The sequence below is a fragment of the Haliotis rubra genome, unplaced genomic scaffold (assembly GCF_003918875.1).
Source record: "Haliotis rubra isolate DU_JTF1 unplaced genomic scaffold, ASM391887v1 Scf74, whole genome shotgun sequence".
Taxonomy (NCBI): domain Eukaryota; kingdom Metazoa; phylum Mollusca; class Gastropoda; order Lepetellida; family Haliotidae; genus Haliotis; species Haliotis rubra.
In genome coordinates this window covers 2,144,554-2,163,055 of record NW_025767457.1, presented here as the reverse complement: position 1 = coordinate 2,163,055, position 18,502 = coordinate 2,144,554, and the positions used below count along the sequence as shown (strand labels likewise).

At 40.0% G+C, this 18,502-nt stretch overlaps 1 protein-coding gene across 1 annotated transcript; it reads right to left on the bottom strand.

The window, feature by feature from the left end:
- On the bottom strand, positions 1–16,321 carry LOC124259856. Its single transcript, XM_046694072.1, has 9 exons — positions 16,087–16,321; positions 13,884–13,936; positions 9,058–9,267; positions 7,776–8,669; positions 4,829–6,310; positions 3,681–3,811; positions 2,724–2,830; positions 1,106–1,144; positions 1–59 (listed from the first exon to the last, which is right to left on the bottom strand). Exons 1-9 carry the CDS (start codon positions 16,319–16,321, stop codon positions 1–3), a joined length of 3,210 nt encoding a protein of 1,069 aa, XP_046550028.1.
- Positions 16,322–18,502: the final 2,181 nt, after the last annotated feature.

Below are 18,502 nucleotides of genomic sequence, written 5' to 3'. Positions count from 1 at the left end.
TCACTGACTCAACTGACCTCTTTCCTCTGAGGCGGAGAGGACATCAATGGAATCATATGCTAAAATAGAGAAAAAGAGATCAGAAAAAAGTATAATTTTTGTACACACGTACTTAGTATACAGACAGACAGACATTTTATTTCAGTAATGTAGGCCATTGGCCCATAGTACAACATGGAGCAAATATAAAGAATACATACATGGATATAGGATAACGATTGGAATACAGGGTCAATTAGTTGTAGTAGTGGGTTTACTTCTTAGTTTTAATACAGTGGAGAGGAATGTAGTTAATGGTTTTAGATAATTTATGTTGTTGCAAGTAATTAAACGCACAGAAGTTTCAGTTGTTGAAGGGTGGGTCTGGTGGGTTGTGAAACACTTATTTCTTATTTCAGAATATTCACCACAGATAAAACGTAGGACATGGAGCTTGTCTTCAACATAGTTTAAACCCACAGAGTGGCAGTAGAGGCAGAGGCGTTGATCATAGGGTGTATTTGTGTGGCGGCCGGTGTCCACTGCTAAACTAAAGTTGTTACAGCGGGACATAGCTTAACTTTCTGTTGATATGGAAGGAGGTCACAGGACAAGTAGTGTTCAACATTAAGTAAAGATTTAATTTGTGAATAATATTTACATTTAGATGAAGAGTCAAGTGAGGAGCGCCAATTATGAAGGAAGCAGTCATAAAATCGGTGCTTGAAGATAGATATAAATGTTTTAATGCAGCCAATTTCTTGTGAGATCCATACCAATAGAGGATATACTATATAATCGTAACTATTGTTACCCTGCCTGACGCTTAGCATTAAGGGGACAGACGGGGACATGTCAAATGTCAAATGTCAATGTTAAACAGCGACAATGTGAAACTGCGCCGTGGTACCTCAGTGGGTTGGCTCAAAAAGGGACAAATATACACACACGCACGGATGCTCACACAGGCATACGCACACATTCCTATTACAGTTTCACTTTATGTCATAAATTTCCACTTTCATTACTCAGAGGTCACTGCATATGAAGTTAGAAAACTGTTAATGCTTCAAAGATTGGCAAAACACTCTCAACGGCAATTTCTCTGTTATTTTAAATGAAATACCTGATTCTGGTCTTCGGGTATCCTCAATTTTGGCTGACCCTACAAACAAACATATATAATTAGTAAACATGGAACAACAACCCCCCAAATTGACGTATTTCTCCTTTCGGCGCCCTCCTTTCAGTTTGGCGACTTACGGGGGTTGACAAAACGTCGGTCCTAGCAATGATGAGATAGAATACAAAACAGATAAACACCCGGAAGCAGTTCAAATAGCGTATATGTTTAACGAAGAATACACAGTTTCATACACCTCTTAACTTTAACAGCATTAATTAGAAGGTAATACGAACTTCCAGTCTACGGGTATACATGTCTCATGCGACAGAGCCTATGCATTGATGATGCCTCTTTAAAAAACATCCACCGGTCTTTAGAGAAAATTTAAATGACTCCAGCTACCTGAATAATTCAGTGACATACACTAACCGGCTAGATGACATCACTTTCAGCTTTCTAGTAAACATTTCCAATACAATAAAGGCCCGTAACTCCTGGATACTAACATGCACTTCCGGTCTAATGACCTCCCCTTTCAGTCCCTGCCGTGAGGAAAGGTAATGATTATAAATGTATAGTTTTAATCGCATCCTCTATGTCAATGTTTGAAGTAGTGAGTTTGTAAAGTGACCGATGACTCAATTTATGGACTGAATGACAGCCAGGAAACTAAAATTCAGGATTTTCTTTTAAAACAATATTTGGTAAATGTGGCAACAACATCACAGTGCCTGTCCTTTTAATCTCATTATTGATGTACTAACTTTTCTGGCTTGTGTTGGAGATGTGTTGAAGGGTCATGAAGACAAAAGCCATGAATATGTAAGTGACAAATCTTTCATCATATTGGCATTTGACAGTTGTCTGCCTTGATTAATAATGCGGTCTCTGTTGACAATAACCTTGGCTGTTTGTCAGTCAAATTGTAATCCACTTTTGATGTGCTGCAGTGACAATGTATGTTGATTAGTTCCCAGGAGAGAATATCTAACCTCGAGCAACCTTTACTTGCCGTCACCAAAACATGATCACATCATTTTATAAATTCTCACGGAGTGACCTTGACCTTGCATGTCACCAAACCAAGTCACGTAAAATAATTCAGATGGGTACATATGAGAAAGATCAGTTGTTGCGATCGACAAATGTATACCATATATAATATCTACAGTCTCTATCGACATGATATTGCTGGAATATTGCTAAAAGCAGCATAAAACTAAACTCACTCACTCACTACAATCTCAGGTAAAACTGAATGCGTTAAATATAGTGAGTGAGTGATATTCCAGCTATATGGCGGCGGTCTGAAAATAATCGAGTCTGGACCAGACAATCCAGTGATCAACAGCATGAGCATCGATCTACGCAATTGGGATACGAGTGGCATGTGTCAACCAAGTCAACGAGCCTGACCACGCGATCCCGTTAGTCGCCACTTACGACAAACATGGGTTACTGAAGATCAATTCTAACCCGGATCGTCAAGGTAGTTAAAATATAGAAAATACACACGCAGTCCAAATCATTTATATAGATATAGGTTGTGTACGTCTCGCCCCAAACAGTTCAAATATTTCCCGACAGTCCCACAGTTTTAACAGAAATAAAATCTTACCTTTCTGGCGGTTGTGCTTCCTACACATGATAATGACCGCCACAAATAGACCAAGGGTGACCACTCCTTCTCCTGCTAACGCCGCTATGACTTCAACAGTGAATTTGCTGTCAAAGAAGATTACGATCGTGTGAGTGGCAGTCGGTTAAGATCACAGTCAGCATTATTTTTTTATAAAGTCAGCATGTAACTAAACTAAAGACTAGACCAGTGTATGAAACCATGAGATCAGATCCACGCCTTCGGTGCACGAGTGTGTGTGTGTGAGTGAGTGAGTATTGGTTAACCCCACATCAGTAATTCTGCCAATGATTCGCAAATGCTATAATGACGAAAAATGTTGAATGAATCACAAGCTGGGTGACTGTTTAATGGCAGTGTGGACAATTTGAGCTTATTTACTGTTTTTATCAGTGAGATAAGTTTACGCAGTTTTACACAATATTCCATTTACCAGTTACTGACTCGCCGAGGGGAAGCAACTCTGCAATGCGAATTGTAGCGCCTTAAACGACTTGACCGACCACCCCCACCCACCACACACACCCCACACCCCACCACCACCACCACCACCACCACTGTTATCAGTTGATCAAACCCTTGATCCACAGGGTAAAACTAGAACGTTAGAGATTTTGAGATCTCTACGGATATCATGAATTGAACGAAACAAACAGTGCGGGGTCAAAATGATATCATACAGAAGTAACCCGAAGTGTATCAGTGTTGGTCAAGAATACCAATATTGTTCCACCCCTAAAGACCAGTTTTTAATTTCATCACAGCTTAAATATTTGTATATTGTCCTGAATCAAAATTCTTTCATGGATAGAATCATTACTCACGGAATAAAATATGAAGAATATTGCAGCGCTAAGCATACACCTAGCTACATAAAATAGCTACATGAAATCATTTCATGGCCATTTTACGACCAAATAGGAGAGTCAAAAGTACCTAGACACATCCTCGGTTTCAAAACGACACCTGTCACACTCATATTGACTTGGGCATTCCGAAGTGTAAGTAAGTTTCATGTCCTCTTCATCCATGCTGAAACTGAAGATGTCCCCAGCAGCCAGACCAGCCTGGACAAGAACATCACATCAGCACCAATGGAATGGGAATAGATTCATGCATGAATATGGAAAGGAACAAGTTGATGCTATATGGCGGTGGTATGTAAATAATCGAATCTGAACCAGCCAATCTAGTGATCAACAACATGAACATCAATCTATGCAATAACAAGGTGATGTATTGCAGTGTGCTTGAAACAATTCTGTACAAAAGTACATTCTGTACAAAGGTTCGTTTTTGTTCAGTGAAGTCTTATACAGTGCACCCTGGTTATAATGCCAAACTGGATATAATGTCATTTGCCAATGGTTTTTGGAACAAAAAGTCATTTTCCCCTAGTTATAATTCCAATAACGCTGGCTACATGTAGTATACATACCTTAATTGGTTAATTGACATGATTTAAATTAATTGACCAAACTCATTAATGCTTTAAGTAGTCATGTAATCCCAGATAGGATAACATATGTGACAATACACTTCCTGCCACCTACAACAACAAGTCACCTGCAGCCCCTAGACGCTGGGATTATCCAGTCATTCAAGGCTCATTACAGGAGACATCAGCTCAATCACCTTGTTGATTACACAGGCCCTCTAACTGCCCTACCTGGTTATAATGCCACCCTGGATATAATGTCATATTTTCTCCTGGACAAACGGTGGCATTATAACCAGGGTGTACTGTATATCACTGCTACATCCATAGATAAAGATAGAGTTATGTTTACCTGTATTGACACCAGAAGATACATTTAAACTTTGAGATTCTTTGATGCCCTAATTTGATATTAGGTAACATATTTTTGCAATGGACATGTCTTATTCAGCCTTCATTTACTAAATTCTCTGTTCTTGTTGGCAGTGAAGATTTGGGAATTGAACTGTGTTATTAACATTGCGTTGACAAGACCATGTGACAGTGTATTCATTACATAATGAATTAAACGGTGTTCTTAGATGGGGATATTTGACATCCTTGTGCACAGATGGACATAAATGACAAACACTCGTAGAATACCTACGTCTTTGTATTCTAGATCATCAGATCCACTTTTTGGAACTATCTGAGAGATCCTAAATCCACTTGCTCCATTGCCGCCCTCATTGAATACCCGACGTTGTTTGCCGTCCCTGAAGACGTCCAGCTCAACATCTTTGGTGTAGCGGATCAGCTCAGTGGTTGAGTATCCTCGACACTTTGTGGCAGCCCCCCGACAGACATGTTGTAGGGTGCTTCTGAAACCTCGAACCAAGGCATACAGGGCAGTGGTAGCGAATGGGACCCACGTGTCAATCTGATGGTGACTTGAGAGTAGTGAGGCAGTACATTCCTGTTTGTCCTTTTTCAGAAAACTGTCTGGGAAGAAACAGTTGGCACTTTTCTCCAAAAACGGTCTGAGCCATGGGTTTTCATCAGAAGAACTGCTGATGTTGCGAAAATACTGCTCAAAGTTTGGGTCAACTGGAAGATCCTGAGCCATGGTGAAGCTTCCTTTGAGGTTGTAGTTGCCTTTTATGACGCTAGTCCGTCTTGCCCAGCCCTCTCCAGATCCAAAGAAAATAAATTCTCCCAGTTCAATCTCTTCACTGAGAGCTTTCATCAGAGCTGGTGTAGTGTGTGATCGAGAGAATACAATCACCATTTTGGCTGCCCTAAACTGTCTCAGTTTATACACGATGCCCACATATTCTTTTGGATCAATGTCTTCTTTTACTGGTACGCTTTGGGCAACACAAACCCCTGCCTTCTTGGCCCCTTCGAGGACAGAATCCCGACCAGACTGGCCATATGCCTCATCAGTGTACAACACTTGGATGTAGCTGGCTCCGACCTTCTTGGCTACCTTCATCATTGGTTGCACTTGGTCATCAAGTAAGGATGCTGTTCTCATGAAAGTTGGGTATGTTTTCCTGTCTTTTAACTTGGAGCTAGTGGATCCATAGGCTATAAATAATTGGTCCAGCTGTTTCATTGTAGATGCCAGTGGAATGCTGATGGAACTTGCTAATGGCCCTATATAGCCAATTACTTTGTCAGTAATCGCTGAACTAAAGACCCCTCCTCCAAGATGAACTTTCCCTGTATGCAACTTGACAATTTTATCACGAATTATCAAAGGGTTATTGCAAGTGTCCAACACAACCAACCCTATGGATGTGTTCCCAGTAACAGATGCAAATTCTCCAGTTTTACTGTTCACATCTTTTACAGCAAATACCAATGCCTCTGCAATGTCTACGCTTATCGCTGACCTCAGGGGACCACACTTAAAGACGTTTTGGGAGTCTCCACTACCGGTTTGTTTGTTGTGAATGGGAACAAGAGCAACAACATAATGGTCGCCTTTAATGTGTATGATCTCCTCTGAGGGTTCTTTAACACATTCTGAACAGATGTGACCCTTCTGACAATTACCAGGAACCGGGTCAACTTTATTGCCAGATTTGTCAAAGGACTGGATTTGATCAATGGACAACTGTAGGGATCCATTATAAGAGCCAACCTGAAATAGAAGTAAATATTACTTCTGAACGTTTTATTTGAGACGTGGTGAGGTGAGGTGAGGTAAAATTGGATTTAACGTCGTGCTTGAGAATATTTCGCTCTTATGACGACGTGCATGCGTGTGTATGTGTATGTGCGGCTGCTTATACTAGCCCAGACTGAAGCTGGTTTTATAGTGCTAGCCTACTGAGATACCATGCCGCAGTGAAGCATGAATACCCCACTCAGACACAGTATACTGACTCCGAGCCGACCAGTCCTTGTTGTACCCATTAATGCCGAGCGCCAGGCAGGGCCCAAAAAGTACCCCATTTTAACGTCTTTTGGAATGACGCGGTCGGGGATCGAACCCGCGACCTTCCGGTCTCAGGGCAGACGCTCTAACCACTACACCACGGAGGCGGTCTGAGACGTGATGTACATCACAGAGGAACAGGACCTTTCCGAATCCTGTATTCTGACTGATCTTTCCTTTCCCAGATTACTACGATTACTATACTTCAACAAGGAAAATACTTATTTACATGCACACCTTTCACACATCCGCAAGGTAAGCCAATTTCAAATACTTGCCCCACTCAACTAAGGGGATTGAAATCAAGAGTGGTATTATTATTATTCAGACTATTTGGTGTTCCCTTTCATGTAATGTGAAGTAAGACGTTTCTTGTCATAATGCTTTGAATTAATTTCTTTGAAACATCGTATCGCTGTACGTTACACTTCATAAGCTGTGACGGTCGGGTGGTGTTTTTTGTTGTCTGCACTATTTCATTTTATCATGTCTTGTTACAGGTTTTCGTACCACTTGGGTGTATGAAAGTAAACATACGTATGGATTAAAACCCAGAATTCACCAATTCTACAATCTGAACTTTTTTAACATATCTCATGCCACACACACGTATTACTTACCCCATCATCATTAAGTGAGTGAGTAGGTGAGTGAATATGGTTTTATGCTGATTTTAGCAATATTCCAGGGTCCCGTTCCTCAAAGCGATCGTAACCCTGACGTGATCGTAACTCCCATACTTTAACATAGACTTACGACAGTCGTAGCTCTGCGATCGCTTTGAGGAACGGGGCCCAGCAATACAACTGCGGGGGACACCAGAAACGGGCTTCACACATGGTTCCAATTTGGGGAATCGAACTCGGGTCTTCAGCGTGACGAGCGGAGGCATGAACCATATAGCTACCCCGTCGCCCCTATCATCATTGAGTTCACGTAGATTATGTCATAGTGTACAGTGGAAAGTAACCAAATATGTTTTAAATTTAGAGGAAGATTCAATACTGGTTTGTAAAATTCGAAACATCATATTTCTTTCCAATGTACGTTCAATAGCTTTACATTGAAAGTTTGTTCATCTCTTAGACATCGGCTATGATATCAATAATGACGAATATAATAATCAGAGATTGAAGAAATATGATTCTGTTCATCAATAATGACCTACCTTATGAAAGTTAAATTCTGTATCATTCCTCTTGTAGTTATAAATTTCGTACAAGCTCTTCTCAGCCTGTAGGTGTATCTCGCCTTTGATGAAGGAAATATTTCCTGTCCCCGGGAATAAACTAGCCATCAGATCTGAGGGTTCTAATCTGAGCTTTTCGATTTCTGCAATTAATGTTTCCTGTGATACGTCTCTCATGGCATTGCATATTGCAATCCCTGCACCACATGTCCGACTGATGACGTTCTTTAAGGACTGTGCCACCACACCAGTGGCCAGAAGAACTGCATAGGAAATGAAGAGAGGTTGTTGTGTGATTTTATAGCTCTTGGACGAGTCTCTCCAGCACTTGGCAATGTCTGTTCCTGGAAGTAGATCACAACCAGTCAAAGACTGGAAGTAAAGGGCTAACCAACGATTTGTCTGTGCTTCTTCGAGAAATATTGTTGCATTTTCAAACAGAGAGTTCCAGTGGGAAGTGAACTCCGGAATTGGTCTGTACATAGGTGTCGGTACTAGAAGTCCCTTTGCTCTATCAAACACGTTGTTCTGACCATTCCGTAGATAGGATGGTTCCAGCCCTAACGCCTCAGAAACAATCAACTGGAACTGACCAATGCGTAGATGTTCATCAAGGTATTCCAAGACTCGAGTGAGTGTGTGCCTTTGCCCGATGAACACCATTCCTGAAACTGGGCTTGACTTAATGTCTAGCTTTTCTCGCAGTGAAGCAATACTGTTTGTAGTGGTGATCATTTCAAACAGTGGAATGCAGATTTCCCGACTTTCAGATTCTTCTTTCAAAGCTGTTGCACCTTCAATGCTATAGGAATTATTCTCGTAGCCAATGGCAACGTAATTCCATTTCAACTGTTTCATCAGTTGCAGCATGACCTGTGACAACAGATGCACCTTTTAGCATAGCAATACTTCAAATACTTTGTTGTGCAAACTGTCTGATTGGCAGGAGCTATCAATAGATCAGGGTTTGATTACCCTTACTGAGAACACCTTGTGTTATAACTGATTATCAGAGATCCTTTGGTATACTTTTCACCTCTATTTTGACTTTTGGGCCCAATGGAATCTGTTATGTCGAATAATAGCGATTCTCGTCTCTGCTGACGTTTTATATTTATATTTATTTATATAAATTGGGGCAGTAATAATAGGGCCAACAGATATATGATCAATATTCAGAGGATACAGAGGGCTAAAACAAAGAAGAGACGTGGATGGAGTTTTTCATTAGCATATTAATACTCTGAAAGCCTTTCCCTACCTCGACTTGGACATTGTCTGCCGCTATGACACGGTACAGATTTTTGTAGACAGTTTTATCTGTGAGACTGGTGGCTGTGGCGGAGTAGCTGATCTGTAGCAGACGATCATCTACCGGAAGTGAGCTAAGCAGACGTGACACTGGTTGAGTTTCTGATGTGCTTTCTGGTCCAAGAACACCTGGAAATATGTGGTTAATCGGGTGACGACACTACCTAAGTACCTTTTTGTTCAAATCTCTGATTGGAACTTAACAAGGACATGGGAATAACTCATAATATTGAAACAGTTTTTTTTATTTTATTGTCAAAAGTGCCTGTAAAGTTCCATATTTTCATCACCTGCTTCGCAGACAAGATCCCGGGAAGGTATGGTAGCGAACCATAGTGTAAACAGAGAAGTTGTCAAACATACAACGTGCTTGTTATGAACACTATGAACACTGTAAATAATGAAGTAGTCAAACATACAACGTGCTTGTTATGGTGAATAAAGAAGTTGTCAAACACATAAAGTGCGAGTTCTGAAGAGTGTGAAGAGAGAAGTTGTCAAACATACAACGTGCTTGTTATAAACACTGTGAATAAAGAAGTAGTCAAACATTGACAACTTCTATGTTTGCAGTGTTCATAACAAGCACGTTGTGTGTTTGACAACTTCTCTCCTCACACTATTTATAACAAGCTCTTCGTATTGTTGACAACTTCTTTATTTGCAGTGTTCATAACAAGCACTTCGTATGTTTGACAACTTCTTTATTCACAGTGTTCATAACAAGCACGTTGTATGATCTGAACATACAACGTGCTTGTCATGAACACTGTAAATATAGAAGTTGTCAAACACATAAAGTGCTTGTCCTGAAGATTGTGAGGAGAGAACTTGTCAAACATACAACGTGCTTGTTATGAACAATGCAAATAAAGAAGTTGTCAAACATAAAACGTGCTTGTTATGAACACTGCAAATAAAAAAGTAGTCAAACTTACAACGTGCTTGTTATAAACACTGTGAATAAAGAACTTGTCAAACATACAACGTGCTTGTTATGAACAATGCAAATAAAGAAGTTGTCAAACATAAAACGTGCTTGTTATGAACACTGCAAATAAAAAAGTAGTCAAACTTACAACGTGCTTGTTATAAACACTGTGAATAAAGAAGTTGTCAAACATACAACGTGCTTGTAATGAACACTGTAAATATAGAAGTTGTCAAACACATAAAGTGCTTGTTCTGAAGATTGTGAGGAGAGAAGTTGTCAAACATACAACGTGCTTGTTATGAACAATGCAAATAAAGAAGTTGTCAACCATACGAAGTGCTTGTTATGAACAGTGTGAGGAGAGAAGTTGTCAAACATACAACGTACTTGTTATGGTGAATAAAGAAGTTGTCAAACATACAACGTGCTTGTTATGGTGAATATAGAAGTTGTCAAACACATAAAGTGCTTGTTCTGAAGATTGTGAGGAGAGAACTTGTCAAACATACAACGTGCTTGTTATGAACACTGTAAATATAGAAGTTGTCAAACACATAAAGTGCTTGTTCTGAAGATTGTGAGGAGAGAACTTGTCAAACATACAACGTGCTTGTTATGAACACTGTAAATAAACAAGTTGTCAAAAATACAACGTTCTTGTTATGGTGAATAAAGAAGTTGTCAAACATACAACGTGCTTGTTATGGTGAATATAGAAGTTGTCAAACACATAAAGTGCTTGTTCTGAAGATTGTGAGGAGAGAACTTGTCAAACATACAACGTGCTTGTTATGAACACTGTAAATATAGAAGTTGTCAAACACATAAAGTGCTTGTTCTGAAGATTGTGAGGAGAGAAGTTGTCAAACATACAACGTGCTTGTTATGAACACTGTAAATAAACAAGTTGTCAAAAATACAACGTGCTTGTTATGGTAAATAAAGAAGTTGTCAAACATACAACGTGCTTGTTATGAACACTGTGAATAAAGAAGTTGTCAAACAAACGAAGTGCTTGTTATAAAGAGTGTGAGGAGAGAAGTTGTCAAACATGCAAGGTGCTTGTTATGAACACTGTGAATAAAGAAGTTGTCAAACATACAACGTGCTTGTTATGAACTCTGCAAATAAAGAAGTTGTCAAACATACGAAGTGCTTGTTATAAAGAGTGTGAGGAGAGAAGTTGTCAAACATGCAAGGTGCTTGTTATGAACAGTGTGAAGAGAGAAGTTGTCAAACATGCAACGTGCTTGTCATGAACACTGTGAATAAAGAAGTTGTCAAACATACGAAGTGATTGTTATAAAGAATGTGAGGAGAGAAGTTGTCAAACATACAACGTGCTTGTCATGAACACTGTTAATAAAGAAGTTGTCAAAAATACGAAGTGCTTGTTATGAAGAGTGTGAGGGGAGAACTTGTCAAACATACGAAGTGCTTGTTATGAACACTGTAAAGTAAGAAGTTGTCAAACATACAACGTGCTTGTTATGAACACTGGAAATAAAGAAGTTGTCAACATACAACGTGCTTGTTATGAACATTGTAAATAAAGAAGTTGTCAAACATACAACGTGCTTTTTATGAACACTGTAAAGTAAGAAGTAGTCAAACATACAGCGTGCTTGTTATGAACACTGTAAATAAAGAAGTTGTCAAACATACAACGTGCTTGTTATGAACAGTGTGGGGAGGGAAGTTGTCAACATACAACGTGCTTGTTATGAACACTGTAAAGAAAGAAGTTGTCAAACATGCAACGTGCTTGTTATGAACACTGTTAATAAAGAAGTTGTCAAAAATACGTCGTGCTTGTTATGGACACTTTAAATAACAAAGTTGACAAACATGCAAAGTGTATGAATAGTGTGAATGAGGAAGCTGGCATGTGTTATCCCTGTATTAGATGTATATTTTTATTCTTTCTGGTCCACGTTCTTTCACTGTAATGTCAGCTTTGTAGAATAACACAACGTTACGATACATTGATTCCCATTAGACTACAGCTCGGATAAATTACTGGATTCAGCAAACAGTTGAAAGCAAGTATTTGGGGAACACCTTTCTGTTTCATGTGTCGTATTACTCTAGTTGTGTGTTTGGGGAAAAGGTGGGGAACCAGGATCTTAATTTGTAGTGGTTACTACAAGGTCGAAAACGAATATACATGTTTGGTTACCATAGTTTATTACTACAAGGCTGGTTGTGAACGAAAACGAATATACATGAACCTTAGTTTTACTACAAGGTCGAAAACGAATATACATGAACCATAGTTTTAGTTTTTTACTACAAGGTCGAAAACGAATATACATGAACCATAGTTTTACTACAAGGTCGAAAACGAATATACATGAACCATAGTTTTACTACAAGGTCGAAAACGAATATACATGAACCGAAAACGAATATACATGAACCTTAGTTACTACAAGGTCAAGGAACCTCGGTCGAAAACGAATATACATGAACCATAGTTTTACTACAAGGTCGAAAACGAATATACATGAACCATAGTTTTACTACAAGGACGAAAACGAATATACATGAACCATAGTTTTACCACAAGGACGAAAACGAATATACATGAACCATAGTTTTACTACAAGGACGAAAACGAATATACATGAACCTTAGTTTTATTACAAGGTCGAAAACGCACATACCATAGTTTTACTACAAGGACGAAAACGCACATACCATAGTTTTACTACAAGGACGAAAACGCACATATACCATAGTTTTACTACAAGGACGAAAACGCACATACCATAGTTTTACTACAAGGACGAAAACACACATACCATAGTTTTACTACAAGGACGAAAACACACCATAGTTTTACTACAAGGACGAAAACGCACATATACCATAGTTTTACTACAAGGACGAAAATGCATATACCATAGTTTTACTACAAGGACGAAAAAGCATATACCATAATTTTTACAACAAGGACGAAAAAGCATATACCATACCATGTACCATAGTTTTACTTCTTTGAAGAAAACACAGGTGCTGTGATTTTAAAACTTGGAAGAAACCACACATACAACAGTTTCCTACTTTGAAGAAAACACATGTACGATGGTTTTACTGCATCGAGGAAACACATATCAAATAGTTTACATACCATAGGTGGTGAAAGATGGGGTTTGGGGTGGTATACGGCTCTCAGTACTCTCACTACTCTTTACGGCTCTTGTTGACGTTATATAGTAAATTGTACTGGCTCATTGTTTTGGCTTGTGAGTGAGTGAGATAAGTTTTACGCCGCTTTGAGCAATATTCCAGCTATATCACGGCGGGGGACACCAGAAATGGGCTTTACACATTGTACCCATGTTTTGGCTTGTAGATTGAAGTCTGTGAGTTTCAACACACACTCAGTAGCATATATCGCTTATGTTCAATCAACTTCCACAAATGTTGGAGCGAAGACATAGCAAACAGCCCATGATAGTCAAGGTGAAAATGACATTGTGAGTTTTTGAGTGAGTTTGGTTTCACGTCGGTTTAAGCACATGCCCTCGTGTCTTTCCGAGGATAAAATGATAAGAAAAATATAAAAAATACGATGAGCAATTGTAGCATGGTCTTATTGTTCCGACGAGCATTCACTGCATTACCAGGCTTAGTAACCTTTAATCTTCGGAAAACGTTCTCAACTTACCGTTTAAGAAGTGATTGTCATTCTGTCTAACGGTCTGTATTGAGGGAGGAAACCCGAAGTGTTACAGATGTTAGAGCTGGTTTGAACAGTCTTGTTATGCCTAACAAACCTATTTCCATAATGGCAGAAAATTCGAATAAATCAGGCATTTTGTGGGCGCATTTCTGACAGTTTTGGACGCCTGAGACGACTGGGTGTATTTCTGGTGGTCAGTTGGTTTTACTACAAGGAAGAAAACGAATATACATGAACCATATTTTTACTACCTAGGTGACGAAAAGTTCGAATTATTGCTGAACCGAACGGCTTCGTGAACTACACAGACGAAAACGAATGATACATGAACCATAGTTTTACTACAAGGACGAAAACGAATATACTCGAAACTACGAAAACCTATACATGAACCATACTACAAGGTCGAAAACGAATATACATAACCATAGTTTTACTACAAGGTCGAAAACGAATATACATGAACCTTAGTTTTACTACAACGAAAACGAATATACATGTAGTTTTACTACAAGGACGAATATACATGAACCATAGTTTTACTACATGAAAACCATAACCATAGTTTTACGAAAACGAATATACATGAACCATAGACTACCGAAAACGAATATACATGAACCTTAGTTTTACTACAAGGTCGAAAACGAATATACATGAACCTTAGTTTTACTACAAGGTCGAAAACGAATATACATGAACCTTAGTTTTACTACAAGGTCGAAAACGAATATACATGAACCATAGTTTTACCACAAGGACGAAAACGAATATACATGAACCATAGTTTTACTACAAGGACGAAAACGAATATACATGAACCTTAGTTTTACTACAAGGACGAAAACGAATATACATGAACCTTAGTTTTACTACAAGGTCGAAAACGCACATACCATAGTTTTACTACAAGGACGAAAACGCACATACCATTGTTTTACTACAAGGTCGAAAACGCACATACCATAGTTTTACTACAAGGACGAAAACACATATACCATAGTTTTACTACAAGGACGAAAACGCACATACCATAGTTTTACTACAAGGACGAAAACACGCACATACCATAGTTTTACTACAAGGACGAAAACACATATACCATAGTTTTACTACAAGGACGAAAACGCACATATACCATAGTTTTACTACAAGGACGAAAATGCATATACCATAGTTTTACTACAAGGACGAAAAAGCATATACCATAATTTTTACTAACAAGGACGAAAAAGCATATACCATACCATGTACCATAGTTTTACTTCTTTGAAGAAAACACATGTGCTGTGATTTTAAAACTTGGAAGAAACCACACATACAACAGTTTCCTACTTTGAAGAAAACACATGTACGATGGTTTTACTGCATCGAGGAAACACATATCAAATAGTTTACATACCATAGGTGGTGAAAGATGGGGTTTGGGGTGGTATACGGCTCTCAGTACTCTCACTACTCTTTACGGCTCTTGTTGACGTTATATAGTAAATTGTACTGGCTCATTGTTTTGGCTTGTGAGTGAGTGAGATAAGTTTTACGCCGCTTTGAGCAATATTCCAGCTATATCACGGCGGGGGACACCAGAAATGGGCTTCACACATTGCACCATGTTTTGGCTTGTGAGTGAGTGAGTGAGTTAAGTTTTACGCCGCCTTTAGCAATATTCCAGCTATATCACGGCGGGGGACACCAGAAATAGGCTTTACACATTGTACCCATGTTTTGGCTTGTAGATTGAAGTCTGTGAGTTTCAACACACACTCAGTAGCATATATCGCTTATGTTCAATCAACTTCCACAAATGTTGGGGCGAAGACATAGCAAACAGCCCATGATAGTCAAGGTGAAAATGACATTGTGAGTTTTGAGTGAGTTTGGTTTCACGCCGGTTTAAGCACATGCCCTCGTGTCTTTCCGAGGATTAAAAATGTTAAGAAAAATATTAAAAAAATTTGAGATGACCCCCGACTCGAAATGCTTCACAGTACATTATTGTTCTGAGTAGCATTTCGAGTCGGGGCCATCTCTTATTTTAATCTTTAATCTTCGCAAAGACACGAGGGCCTGTGGGTTTAAGCTGTATTTCAGTTGTATAACGGCGTGTTACCTTGAGGGAGGAAAACCCGAAGTGATACAGATGTTAGACTGTATTCATCAGTTTGGTTATGAAGCTAACAAATCTAGAACCATAAGCAGGCAGAACGGGGATTCGAACTCAAATCAGGCATTTTGTGGGCGCATTTCTGACAGTTGATTGGAGCGCCTGAGACGACTGGGTGTATTTCTGGTGGTCAGTTGGTTTCATAATCACCATGAAGACTGAGGAATTAATAATTTGCCATATTTCTATCTACCTAGCGTGACCTCGGGGATGAAGTTCTGGCGATTAAGTTGCTGGAGGGTCCACCGAACGGCTTCGTGAACTTGAACAGACACACGGTTGATGCCAGTACACTGGCCGTCTTCACTTGTCTGGATAGAGAACAACCCTCCAATGAGGACATCCCCCTGCAACGTGACGACGTTCTGAGACTCCCCTGGCACCACGATGACCAACACCAACAGACAGATTCCTGGAAGGAGTGCCATTCTGCAAGAATACAAGGGTTAGAGGTTAGTTGGTGTCACACCAGTGTACCTCACACTAACAGGCGCGCGCACACCAGGGATAATCTACAACACGTTATATAGTCTCCCTGCGCACACACAGAGACAGAACAGACACTCTCGCACTTACGGACCACGCACACGCTGGGGGGGGGGGTGGGAAGAGAGAGAGAGAGAGAGAGAGAGAGAGAGAGAGAGAGAGAGAGAGAGAGAGAGAGAGAGAGAGAGAGAGAGAGAGAGAGAGAGAGAGAGAGAGAGAGAGAGAGAGAGAGAGAGAGAGAGAGAGAGAGAGAGAGAGGAGAGAGAGAGAGGAGGCATAATCCGACATGCATGTTTCAATACTTTTGATCGCGATGTCAAACAGTTTCAACTCCTACTGGTTAAAGCACAGGCAAATTGTAGCGCAAATAGGGTTGAGCAACAAAGAGAAACTCGCATATGGGAAGACTGGTCATTTTCTCTTTGTTGCGCAACCCTATTTGAGCTACAATTTGCCTGTGGTTAAAGCGTTCGCTCGTCACGCCAAAGACCCGGGTTCAATTCCCCACATGGGTACAATGTGTAAAGCCATTTGTGGTGTCCCCGCCGTGATATTGCTGGAATATTGCTAAAGCGGCATAAAACTAAACTCACTCACTCACTTTAAAAAGGCCATTTTCTGGTATTTCCACTGATCAGATAATTGCAAAAAAGTATATGCTTGACTATTTACACTTTACTCTGCTCATTACTGAAAATGGCCACTCCTTGTCTCTTGACACATCACGTCACCTGTTGTGTAATACTCATTCCTATGATTCACGACATATCGCCTACGGCACCAGTATCAAGAACATCACCGCTTCTCTGACGCTTATCTTAATCAATTCTAATAAATAATCTTAATCAATTATAACGATGAAATGTTAAAAAATGAGCGTCTGTGTTCTTACCTTGCCTCCAGCGTCCCCGACGTGACGTTGTCCACCTTCGTGTTAAACTTCCCTCTTGTCGAATACACATATTAGATATTTTAAGCTGCCATTGTATTCCCGAAAATATTTTTACCGGCAGCTCCATACGAGTGTGCGTGCTTGTGTGTACGTTAATGAGGAAACGTTTTGGGCTTATTTCACAAATCGATTCGAACAATATTTCGTCAAATCAATGCTGTCAGTGTACTGTTGGAGAACCCGTGAAGGTCCGGGTTAGAATGAATCTTCAGCAACCCATGCTTGTCGTAAGAGGCGACTAACGGGATCGGGTGGTCAGGCTCGCTGACTTGGTTGACTCATATCATCGTATCCCAACTGCACAGATCGATGCTCATGCTGTTCATCACTGGATTGGCTCCATCTGTTCCAGGCTCGATTATTTACGGACTGCTGCCATATAGCTGGAATATTTGCTGATTGCAGCGTTAACTAACCAGGCTATTGTTTGCATGGTGACTGACAAATGAATACAAATGAGACATCATTTTCTTTTTCAATATTTTTATTCATTTCAGTGGAGCATATACAAAAGTATATAAGTATGGTTTAGTGCTCATGCTGTTGATCACTTGATTGTCTGGTCAAGACTCGATTATTTACAGGTGAGGTGAGGTGAAATTGGGTTTAACGTCGTGCTTGAGAATATTTCGCTCATACGACGACGTGCATGCGTGTGTATGTGTATGTGCGGCTGCTTGTACTAGCCCAGACTGAAGCTGGTTTTTTTTATAGTGCTGGCCCACTGAGATACCATACCACAGTGAAGCATGAATTCCCCACTCAGACACATTATACTGACTCCGAGCCGACCAGTCCTTGTTGTACCCATTAATGCCGAGCGCCAGGCAAGGACCAACAAGTACCATATTTTAACGTCTTTGGGTATGACGCAGTCGGGGATCGAACCCGCGACCTTCCGCTCTCCTGGCGGACGCTCTAACCATTACACTACGGAGGCGGTCGATTATTTACAGACCGCCGCCATATAGCCTGAATATTGCTGAGTGCGGCGTAAAACTAAACTCACTCACTGTTGGAGAATAGATTTGTTTCTTTGTTGTTTAATGCCGCACACAGAAATATTCCAGCTATATGATGGCGGCTTGTAAATAATGGAGTCTGGCCTAGACAATCCAGTTGGAATGACATCATGAGTACCGATCTACGCAACAGGGAACCGATGACATCC